At 39.1% G+C, this 11,642-nt stretch overlaps 1 protein-coding gene across 1 annotated transcript; it reads right to left on the reverse strand.

The window, feature by feature from the left end:
• Window positions 1–2,845: 2,845 nt before the first annotated feature.
• LOC125807259 (uncharacterized) lies at window positions 2,846–7,506 on the reverse strand. Its single transcript, XM_049486972.1, has 10 exons — window positions 7,220–7,506; window positions 6,657–6,945; window positions 6,379–6,585; window positions 5,256–5,593; window positions 4,561–5,124; window positions 4,130–4,428; window positions 3,924–3,982; window positions 3,324–3,758; window positions 2,955–3,224; window positions 2,846–2,875 (listed from the first exon to the last, which is right to left on the reverse strand). Exons 1-10 carry the CDS (start codon window positions 7,504–7,506, stop codon window positions 2,846–2,848), a joined length of 2,778 nt encoding a protein of 925 aa, XP_049342929.1.
• Between the last annotated feature and the right edge of the window lie 4,136 nt (window positions 7,507–11,642).

Consider the following 11,642-nt stretch of genomic DNA (forward strand, 5'->3'; position numbering starts at 1 on the left):
ATTGAAATAACCTTCTGCAGCTGAGATTTCAGTTGTGCAATCTCAACCTCCTTATCATTTAAGATCATGGTGAGATCAGTCAACTCTTATATAAGAGAGGCTTGCTGTTCTAGAAGATCTACCCCCTGAGACCTACCTCTGGCCTTTCCTTCAACACACTCACATTATAGTAGGGTAACAACAATGAACATTTGCTTGGTGGTACGAGGTACCCCTCGTCCCAAAGGCACTTCGAAATGTTTGAATACATAATTCAACAAGTAGCCATACGGGATGACGTGCTTTGCCAGTTTCTAGGTCATCACCCTGTGCATATGTTCAAGCATTATAGCAGGGAGATTTATTTCCTCAAGTTCATCCAACTTCTCCATGAGAAATAGATCAGCAACATATGCTACAGTTCTCTTCTCCGTCTTTAGTACCATCACCTTGTTGATGAACTCAAAGAGTAGCTGATATTCTCATTTGAGAAACTTGTTTGGTATTCCTGCACGCTTGATTTCCCAACGCTTTTTGGTCTGTTCTGAGAACACACTGGATGGCTTGCAGCCTTCAATTGACCGGATTTCTCTCGCAGGAACACCTAGAATGATCCCCAAAGTTTCCTCATCTAAAATGATCTTAATATGTTTGACAAAAGTACTAATTCCTCCATCCTTTATCAACTCCATTTTGTAGTAAAATTCGCTCACCTCAGGTTCATACAAATAAGGTACTGGGGGGTTCGAATAGATGGCCCCAACCTTGTAGAGACACAACATCAAAGAGATTGGGCATACCAAATTCGGTTATAATATCAGGATAAAAAACTCTGCCGTTCAACACTTTCTGGTTCTCCATTTCAGCTATGCGTTCTTTCCTGGTCATCTCCTTGTCTGCAACTTGTTTTGGAACATTAGGACCTGGTCCCTTGTCCTGATTTGATTTAACAGTAACCTTTTTCTTCACTCTCTCCTCCTTCACAGGAGATTTCTTGACAGACTTCTGACATCCCTTCCATTAAACCCTCTTAGCCTCAACTTCCTTTCTTCGTTTTGTCACATATGCAGTGATATCATCAGATTTGGTATCACTGGTCCCAACAAGCAAAGGAGTTGATGTGGGCTCTTTAGGCAAGTGACCTTCCCATCTTCTTTTCCTAATCCTCTCAGTTTGAATTACATTCACTGCAATGGCACTCCCCATATCTTTCTGCATTTTACTCTTAGTCCCATACCTTTTCTTATCCTTTTTTGAGTTGGACTCAACCAACTTTCCCTTCCCTTTTCTTTCTCTCCTTTGCAAACTCAGCGGGCTCATCAGTAAGAACAACCTCATGAGTACTCTTAACTTTTTCCAAATCAGGGACACCAACTGTTAAAGTGTTGGCTCCTCGCACCCCTTTTCTGCTCCATTTTAAAGGAACTTCTTCTTCATCTTCCTTGTCACTCTCAACGTCAAACAACCTAGGTGTTTGGTCAAACACAGGTAGAACACTGTGAGGGACCTGCCCCGGAGACCTCAACTCTTGTTCCAGCAAGGTTGGTTGAACATCGCCTCTAAGAGAGGCCAAACTTTGTACATCTACTAATTCTGCCCCTGCTGTTAGAATATTCGACTCAGGACCCTTTCCCTTCGACAGATCTCCATCAAATAATCTTTCAGACATAGTAGAAGACACTCCCCTAGACAGTACTTCAAGTTCTTCAGTAGGAGGGTCATCAATTGGTTTTATGACTGATTGAGATTCTGAGTTTGGAGATTTCTCACCAGATAGAACTAACATCGGCGAACAGGGTAAGATCTCCCCAGATGGAAGATTAGGAGAAGCCACCACTTCAGTATGAGGTGTGATGGACTCGCCCATTTTACTAACACCACATGATGGTTTCAAAGGATATTCTTCTAGGGAGAGGGTGAAGAAATTGAAGGAACCAGGGTTTTCAATCTCTTGAGAAAAAGGAAGCTTTGAAGAGAAAGTGGAGTAGTCATTTTGATGAATAATAAAGGGCAATTTAAGAACGAGGTAAGAAATCACAAAAGAGATCTGAAGATGTTTGGATTAACAGAGGTTACATTTATATTTAAGTCCAAGAGGTATCGGGTCCCTGAAAAGTTGTGATTCTTGGATTTAAATTGAAAAAATGTCTGAAATTGACGCGATGAATGGGTAGGAGAGACGTGGCAGTGACGTTGACAGACATAAAGTGTAGCATAAGTGATACTAACCTCGTGGGGACCAGGTCACATTTAGTATGTAGCATGCCTGTATGATTAGATCTTCCCTTCAACTAACATGCCATGAGTGTATTCCTGCATTAAGGTACCAGAAGTGAATTCTCAAACGATACGCATTACAACAAATAGATACATGCCCTCCTTAACGTAATCAAATGGAAGATTTTGTGTAGACTTGTCATGGAATCAAGTGATCTTGTGCATAACCAGCCTTAACCTGTTTTTGATGAAACAATCTTTACCAAGAGGGTTTTGTAAAGATATCAGTCAATTGGTCTTCTGTCTTACAGAACTTCATCAGCCAATTGGTCTTCTGTCTTACAGAACTTCATTACTACATTTTTCTTTTCAACATTGTCTCTCAGAAAGTGATGCCTCACATTTATGTGCTTTTTCCTCTTATGATGAACAGGGTTCTTGGCCATGTTCATTGCACTGGTGTTATCACAAATTAGAGGGATAGTGTCTATGAGAACTCCAAAGTCTTCCAGTTGCTACTTGATCCATAGTAGTTGTGCACAACAAGATGCAATAGCCACATAATCTGCTTTAGTTGTATACAGTGCCACTGAGTTTTGCTTCTTAGTCCCCCATGAAATCAGTGATGATCCTAGAAAGTGTGCCATGCCTAATGTGCTCTTTCGATCAACAAGTAAACCTGCATAATCAGCATTAACTTAACCAATTAGATCAAAGAAGTCACCAGTGGGATAGAAGAGGATCAATACCTATGTGACCTTCAGATATCTTAGAACTCGCTTGGCTGCCTTCAAGTGTGATTCCTTTGGTGCTGCTTGAAACCTTACACACATCCCTACACTGAAGACTATGTCAGGTCTGCTAGTAGTGAGATACATAAGTGACCCAATAATTCCCCTATACATGGTCTGATTTACTTCAATTCCATCTCCATCCAGGTCAAGTTTCACACTTGTGCTCATAGGAGTATCAAGGACTTTTGCTTCAAGCAAATTGAACTTTTTCAGTAGTTCTTTTATATACTTCTCCTAACATATGGATTTTCCCTGAGAAGTCTGTCTAATCTGAAGTCCCAAAAATAAAGTAAGCTCCCCCATCATCCTCATTTCAAATTCACTACTCATTACATCAGCAAACTTCTTGCACAGTGAATCTGAAGTAGCTCCAAAGATGATATCATCTACATATACCCGCATAATCAAAAACTCCTTACCTCTGGATTTTAGGAACAATGTATTATCAATTTTACCTTTTTTGAACCCATTTGCAAGGAGGAATTTTGACAAGTGTTCATACCAAGCTCTGGGAGCTTGCTTTAAACCATACAAAGCTTTATCTAACTTTAGCACATGATTTGGCAGGTCTGCATCTTCAAAATATGGAGGCTTCTTGACATACACCTTCTCTTTCAAATTCCCATTCAAGAAGGCACTCTTGACATCCATTTGAAACAGTTTAAACTCCACGTGGGCGGCAAAGGCTATCAGGATTCTAATAGCTTCCATTCTGGCTACAAGAGCAAAGGTCTCGTCATAGTCAATCTCCTCCTCTTGATTGTATCCCTGCACCACAAGTCTTGACTTGTTTCTGGTGATGATCCCATGCTCATCAAGTTTTTTTCGGAAGACCCATCATGTCGCAATAATGGTTCTGTTAAGTGGTTTGGGGACCAGGTGCCACACCTTGCTTCTCTCAAACTGATTAAGCTCTTCCTACATTGATGTTACCCAATCTGAATCCTGTAAAGCCTCTTTGATATTGTTAGGGTCAATGGATGATATGAAGGCTGAATAAGCAATTAGATTTCTTGTTCTGGATCTAGTTTGTATTCCGAATTCAAGTGGAGAGATAAGATTGTCCAGTGGATGTGAGGATTGATGTTTCCATTCGGACTCAATGGTAATCTCTTCTTCCACATCAACATCATATTAACCTTCATCATCTTCTGGATTTTGAGATAATACCTCCTGGGCTGAACCAGAGGGACTAGGTTCTCTTGTGTGTGTTGCACCATTTTCTTTTGCAACCTGTTTGTTTCCAAGATTTTGAATTGCCTTATCCTGTTTTCTCTTGATCAGCTCCTCCAACTCATGCTCTTCTTTGTGCTCATCATTTTTCTCAAATTCATCAAATATCACATGCATTTTCTCTTCAACACATAGAGTTCTTTTGTTAAAAACCCTGTAAGCCTTGCTGGTAGAAGAGTACCCGACAAACACCCCTTCATCACTCCTGGCATCAAACTTGCCAAGGTCATCCTTTCAATTATTCAGTACAAAGCATTTGCACCCAAATGGCTTAAGATAAGCAATTGAAGGTTTTCTGTTGTTCAACAATTTGTAAGGTGTTTTCTTGATCACAGACCTGATAACACACCTATTTGTAACATAGCATGCTGTGTTGACTGCTTCTGCCCAAAAATTCATTCCATGCCCTAAGTCAATCAACATAGTTCTTGCAATATCCACCAATGTTCTGTTTTTCCTTTCAACAACTCCATTTTGCTGAGGAGTTCTTGGTGCAGAGAAATTGTGATTGATTCCATTTTTAGCATAAAAGCCTTCAATTTTAGAGTTCTCAAACTCTGTGCCATGGTCAGATCTGATACTAGCAATCTTGCATTTGACCTTCAGTTGAATAGCTTTGTCAAATGTGATCAGAAGTCCGACCATCTCATCCTTAGTCCGCAGAAACATGTTCCAGGTGAACCTGGAAAAGTCATCAACAACTACAAGAATATACTTCTTACCTCCTCTGCTTTGAATTCTAATTGGTCCACATAGGTCCATGTGGAGAAGCTCCAGAGGTCTGGTTGTGCTCACACCTTTCTTGGCTTTGAAGGATGATCTTATTTCTTTCCCTTTTGTACAGGCATCACATACTTTATCATTTGAGAACTTCAACTTTGGCAATCCACGGACCATGTCCCTGCAACAAGCTTGTTTAACAAAGAAGTACTTACATGATCCAATCGTCGATGCCATAGATTTGCATCATCAGTTTGAGCACTCAGGCATGAAAGACTGTCCCCTTCAATAGAGTCAAAATCCACAACATACATATTTTGGACTCTTTTGGCAGACATAACAACTCTTTTAGTTGCAAAGTTTGTAACCAGACACCTATTAGACATGAACTTGACTTCATTTCCCTTGTCGCAGATTTGAGATACACTCAAGAGATTGTATTTCAGACCATCCACATAGTGTAATTTGTCTATAGAATGATCAACTATTCTCCCTATCTTGCCAATACCAAGAATGGAACCCTTCTTTCCACTACCAAATGACACACCACCGCCTTGGTGTGCTTCCAAAAAGAAGAAGTTTAGAGTGTCTTCAGTCATGTGCCTTGAGCATCCACTATCCATGTACCAGCACTGACTGCTTCCTCTTTTCTGCACATGAATCACTTATTAGACTTAGGAACCCACTTCAAATGGAGTTCCCAAAAAACTGTCAAAAGGCTTAATAAGAAACCTTCCTGTCCATGGGGGTAAAGTGTTCTTGCTAAAGTGGTAATTAGGACCAGGTACCTTTTTCTTTTTCTTAAAAGACTTTCTTGATTAAGAAACTTCTCCTGTCTTTCTTTTACTCCTCTCAAAATCTTACATTTTTCTTTCAAATGACCATTTTTTCCACAGTGGGTACACAGAAGATTGTCAGAGACAAACACATACTTACTATAAGGATTGTAGGGAGGCTCTATCTATCTACAACCTAATCCCTTTCTACTGTTGAACTTCTGATTTGCTAAGTTAGAGAGTATCTTAGACGAGTCAGTCCATTTGAGGGATTGGTTCAACTCTTCTTTGATCTTACACATATCCTTCACTAGTTGAGAGTTCCTTTCTAGGGCGGCAACTAACTTACACTCAGAGTTCTTAAGTTTCTCTTCTAGTTCAACCTCAAAGTTACTGAGTTTTCGCTTCCCACCCTCAGAGGTACCAGGTTCCTCGTTGGGTTCCAGACTATCGGTCTCAAGGATACCTATTCTAACGCTCATTTCAGATATTTGAGAGTTGAGAGCTGAGTTTTCAACCTCACACAACCTCAACATGTCACTTATCGTAAATTTTCAAAAGTTAGTTCATCAACTGAGTCAATTAATAGGGCAACAAGTTTTCTCAATCTATTAATGGAAAGAGTATCTAGATCATCCTTGAGATAAAAATAACGTTACCTCATTCAGATCCTCTTCATCATCAGATTTTTCAATTAGTGAGAAAATGGAATTATAGACAGTTTTATCATCTTCCACAGCCATCATCAAGACATCTTCTGGAATGTTTGTCTCTTCCTCGGACTCTCTAGATGCATTTCCCCATACATCCAAAGCTTTCTTCACTAGTTGATCAGCATGAGATTTCCTCTTGGCATGGTCTAGGACCTGGTCCCTTCTACAAGGTCTAAAGTCCGGAGTTTTCTTCTTCTAGCTGGGGCAGTCCCTCATAAAATGACCAAGTTTGCCACATTTATGACAAAGATCATTTGCATTTGCTGCTCTACTGGTCGAAAGCCTTCATGCTTCTTGATAATCTTCTGAAACCTTCTAGTGACATATGTCATTTCATCATCCTCCTCAGTCACATCATTTTGAGATGTTTTCAAAGCAACTGATTTCTCCTTCTTTCCCTCCTTCATGTTTGTTCCCTGTTGCTTGTTCAGCTCATAAGTTTGGAAATTTCCAATCAGTTCATCCATGGCAAGCGTCTTCAGATCCTTTGCTTCAGTTATAGCATTCGCTTTGCTTTACCATGACTTGGGAAGCACTTTGAGAATCTTCCGAACCTGTTTTCTTAAGGGAATAGGTTCACCAAGGCATCTCAATTCGTTCATTATAGAGGTGAATCTTAAGTTAATCTCGAAGATGGTTTCACCTTCCTTCAAAGTTCTCATACTAAGTCGTAAGCATATCGACCTTAGACTCCTTCACTTGTGTTATTCCCTCATGGGTTGTTTGGAGACAGTCCCATATCTCATTGGCTTTGTCACATGCAGAGATTCAGTTGTACTCATCTAACCCGATTCCACATACTAGAATATTCTTTGCTTTATAATTTTTCTCTATCTTCTTCTTGTCTGTTTCATTGTACTCCTTTTTGGTTTTGATAACAATTGTAGTGAGCTCTCCATATTTCACATCCTTTGTGGGAATGTACGGTCCATCAAGAATCACGTCCCACAACTCAGTATCTTTAGCATTGATGTAATCATGCATGCGATTCTTCCACCACCCATAGCATTGTCCATTGAAGCGGGGTGGTCTGGTAGATGACTGACCTTCCTCCATATTAGCTGGAGCAGCCATTCCTTCGAATCTTTTCTTTTCTTGGTGTTACGTAAATCGAAAAGTCAAATTCTAATACCACTTGTTGGAATGTATGCATCCACTTAGCTATGATAGGACCAGGTCCTCATCACAATTTACAATGATAAAAAGCAGATAAATACTTAAAGAAAATAAATACTGAAAGTAATGATTGTACACACAACTTTACGTGGAAACCTCCTTGCTCAAGGGAGTAAAACTACGACCTATCTCACATGGATTTTCAAACTACTTTTACTAAACTTCACAAGAAAAAGTAAAACACAGTTTACAACTTGAGATTAACCTGCTAATCTCCACACTAAGTAATATCACCTATTACTTAACCGAGCCTAAGAAGATACAACACTGCTCAATATACTAATCTTGACTGATTAGTATAGACTTTGACATAAGACACTAAGTTACTCACAACTAAGTTCTTACAATGATTCATACAAGCTTGAAACATTTCTATCACAAGCGAAATGATGCCTACAATATAAGCAAGATTACAAGCAATCAAAGTAACAGTTGGTACAGGAAGCAATAATGCATTCTATTAGGTCCCTGTTGTTTGGAAGCTTGAATGTGTCTCTTTGAATGAATGAGTTGTTTGTTGTTTTTGGTCTTGAATATATCAAACATCAAGAGTTAATACCCTTTGGACAAACAACTTCGTCGCTTCTAGTTGGTGTAGTACACTGGCAACTTCACCAACTTTCTGACGCAGACAGCTTTCCAGTTCTACAACATATTACCCTGGATGAGCTATCATGAATTAAAAACTCAGTTAACCACTACTCTAGTAATGTCACACCCTGAGGCTATCCCCAGTACGTGGACACGGGACCTGGGATCACGAGTGACCCCAAGGTAACCCTACTAGCATATCATGAGCATACTTAAAGATTTTCAACATAACAGTGGACACGGGACCTAGGATCACGAGTGACCCCAAGGTAACCCTGCTAGCATATCATAAGCATACTTAAAGATTTTCAACATAATAGACATACTGTGCGGTAGCTAGAAGAATATCATAAAATGAAATGATGGGGAATACTTATTCTAAGTCTGAATATATATAAACAAGTTTAATGAAAACTGAAAGATCAAACTCAAACTAAAACTGAATCTAAACTATGTATGAATAAAAGCCTGTACTGACTAAAGATGCTGAGACATGTCCTAACTAATCTAGCAAAGCTGAAACTAAAAGACTAACAATGGAAAGATAACATGTCACTCATCCTCGAAGAATGAGGACTCACCACTGATGCTGCTGACTAAAGATCGGGAACCAGTTGGTCCCAATGGGTAAATGGGTCCATTTTCAAGTTCAAACGAGCCCCAAAGCAGGTAAACCCCTATTTTGCCAATTTTCGTGTACTATAGACCATGATTTTTGAGTGATCCGAAATTAAAGATTTTATTTTCCAAAAATTTTCATGGACGTGTGTTAAAACTTAGCAATGGATCCAATTGGTCCTACAAGCAAACAAGCCCATTTTCATATTCAAACAATCCACAAAGTAGGTTAACCCTCATTTTGCCGATTTTCGTGTGCTATACTCCATAAATTTTGGGTGAGCTGTAATTCTGAATTTTTTTTGCCGAAATTTTTCATGGACATCCGTTAAGACTTTAGTAATGGAGCCAGTTGGTCCCAACGAGCAAACGATTCCATTTTCAATTTCAAACAATCCCCAAAGCAGGTAAACCCCTATTTTACTGATTTTTGTATGCTATAGTCCATGGATTTTTGGTAATCAGGAATTTTGATTTTTTTTGACAAAAGTTCTCTTGGACGTGCGTTAAGACCTTAGTAATAGAGTCAGTTGGTCCTAACGGGAAAATGGACCCATTTTGAAATTCAAACGAGCCCAAAACAGTTAAAACTCTTCATTTTGCCGACTTTCGTGTGCTATAGTACATGGATTTTTGGTGATCAGGAATTTCGAATTTTGTTTGCCAAAAATTTTCATTGAATTCCATTAAGACCTTAGTAATGAAGACAGTTGGTCCCAACGGGTAAACGGGCCCATTTTCAAGTTCAAACGATCCTGAAAGCAGGGAAACCCCCATTTTTCCAATTTTCAGATGTTATAGTCCATTAATTTTTGGTGATCCGAAATTTTGGACTCTTACATCAAAAAATTTCATGGACGTCCGTTAAGACCTAAGTAATGGAGACAATTGGTTCTGAAGGGCAAACGGGCCCAATTTCAAGTTCAAACAAGCCCTAAAATAGGTAAGCCCCCATTTTACCAATTTTCATGTGCTATAGTCTAATGGATTTTTGGTGATCCAGAATTCTGGAGTTTTTTTGATGAAATTTTTCATGGACGTCAGTTAAAACCTTAGTAATAGAGCCAGTTGGTCTTGACGTGAAAACGGGCCCATTTTCAAGTTCAAACGAGCCCCAAAGCAGGTAAATCCTCATTTTGCCGATATTTGAGTGCAGTAGTCCATGGATTTTTTATTATGCGTAATTTTAGATTTTCTTTTGCCAAAAATATTCATGGACATACGTTAAGACCTTAGTAATGTAGCCCGTTAGTCATGACGGACAAACATGCCTATTTTCAAGTTCAAATGATCCCCTAAGCAGGTAAACCCCCATTTTTGCCAATTTTTGTGTGCTACAGTCCATGAATTTTTGGTGATTCGGAATTCTGGATTTTTTTTGCCAAAATTTTTCATGGACGTCTGTTAAGTCCATAGTATTAGAGCCAGTTGGTCCCGACAGGAAAATAGGCCCATTTTAAAGTTCAAATGAGCCCCAAAGCAAGTAAACCCCCATTTTACCAATTTTTGTGTGCTATAGTTCATGGATTTTTGGTGATCCTGAATTCCACATATTTTTTTGCCAAATTTTTTCATAAATGTCCGTTAAGACTCTAGTAATGGAGACAGTTGGTCCCGACGGGCAAACAAGCCCATTTTCAAGTACAAACGATGTCCAAAGCAAGTAAACCTCCATTTTGCCAATTTTGTGTGCTAAAGTCCATGGATTTTCGGTGATCCGGAATTCTAGATATTTTTTTCTGACATTTTTTATGTACATCGCTTAAAACCTTAGTAATGGAACTAGTTGGTCCCAATGGGCAAACGGGACAAATTTCAAGTTCAAACGAGCTCCAAAGCAGGTAAAACCCCCATTTTGCCATTTTCATATACTATAGTCAATGGATTTTTAGTGACCCGAAATTTAGGATTTTTTTTTGCCGAAATTTTTTATGGATGTCCGTTAAGATTTTACTAAGGGAGTCAGTTTGTCCCGACAGGCAAACGAGCCCATTTTTTAAGTTCAAACGATCCCCAAAGTAGGTAAACCCCTATTTTTGTCGATTTTCGTGTGTTATAGTCCATGAATTTTTGGTGATCCAGATTTCCAAATTATTTTTTGCCAAAATTTTTCATGGACGTCCGTTAATACCCAAGTAATTGAGCCAGTTGATCCCGACGGGTAAACTGACCCATTTTCAAATTCAAACGAGCCCCAAACCAGGTAAACCTTCATTTTTCTGATTTTTGTGTGCTCTATTCAATGGATTTTTCGTGATCCGGAATTCTGGATTTTTTTTGCCTAAATTATTCATGGACGTTCATTAAGACTTTAACAATGGAGCTAGTTGGTCCCACGAGCAAACGGGTCCATTTTCAAGTTCAAACGAGCCCCAAAGCAAGCAAACCCCCATTTTCCTAATTTTCGTGCGTTGTAGTCCATGATTTTTTGGTGATCAAGAATTCCAGATTTTTTTTTGCTGAAATTTTTCATTGACGTCCATTAAGACCTTAATAATGGAGCCAGTTGGTCCCGACCACAGGCCCATTTTTAGGTTCAAATGAGGCACGAAAAAATCCCATTTAGCTGAATTTCGTTTGCTATAGGCCACAGATTTTTGGTGCTCCAGAATTCTGGAATTTGTTTTGCCAAATTTTTTTATGGACGTTTGTTAAGACCAAATAATAGAGCCAGTTGGTTTCGACGGGAAAACGGGCCCATTTTCAAGTTCAAACGAGCCACAAAGCAGGTAAACCTCCATTTTATCGATTTTCGTGTGCATAGTCCATGAATTTTTGGTGATCCAGAATTTCAGATAGTTTTTTGCTAAAATATTTCACGAACA

The sequence above is a fragment of the Solanum verrucosum genome, unplaced genomic scaffold (genome assembly GCF_900185275.1).
Source record: "Solanum verrucosum unplaced genomic scaffold, falcon-dt-bn FXZP01000153.1, whole genome shotgun sequence".
NCBI classification, from domain to species: Eukaryota; Viridiplantae; Streptophyta; class Magnoliopsida; order Solanales; family Solanaceae; genus Solanum; species Solanum verrucosum.

Bases quoted from the DNA above. Each gene is read 5' to 3' on its own strand.
- LOC125807259 (XM_049486972.1), bottom strand. From the start codon at position 7,506: ATGGCTGCTCCAGCTAATATGGAGGAAGGTCAGTCATCTACCAGACCA. The intron at 4,429-4,560 runs GTCTGTGATCAA...GTTTGATGCCAG, and splicing joins ACAAATAGGTGTGTTATCAG to GAGTGATGAAGGGGTGTTTG. The intron at 2,876-2,954 runs GTCACATAGGTA...CTGATTATGCAG, and splicing joins GAGTTCTAAGATATCTGAAG to GTTTACTTGTTGATCGAAAG.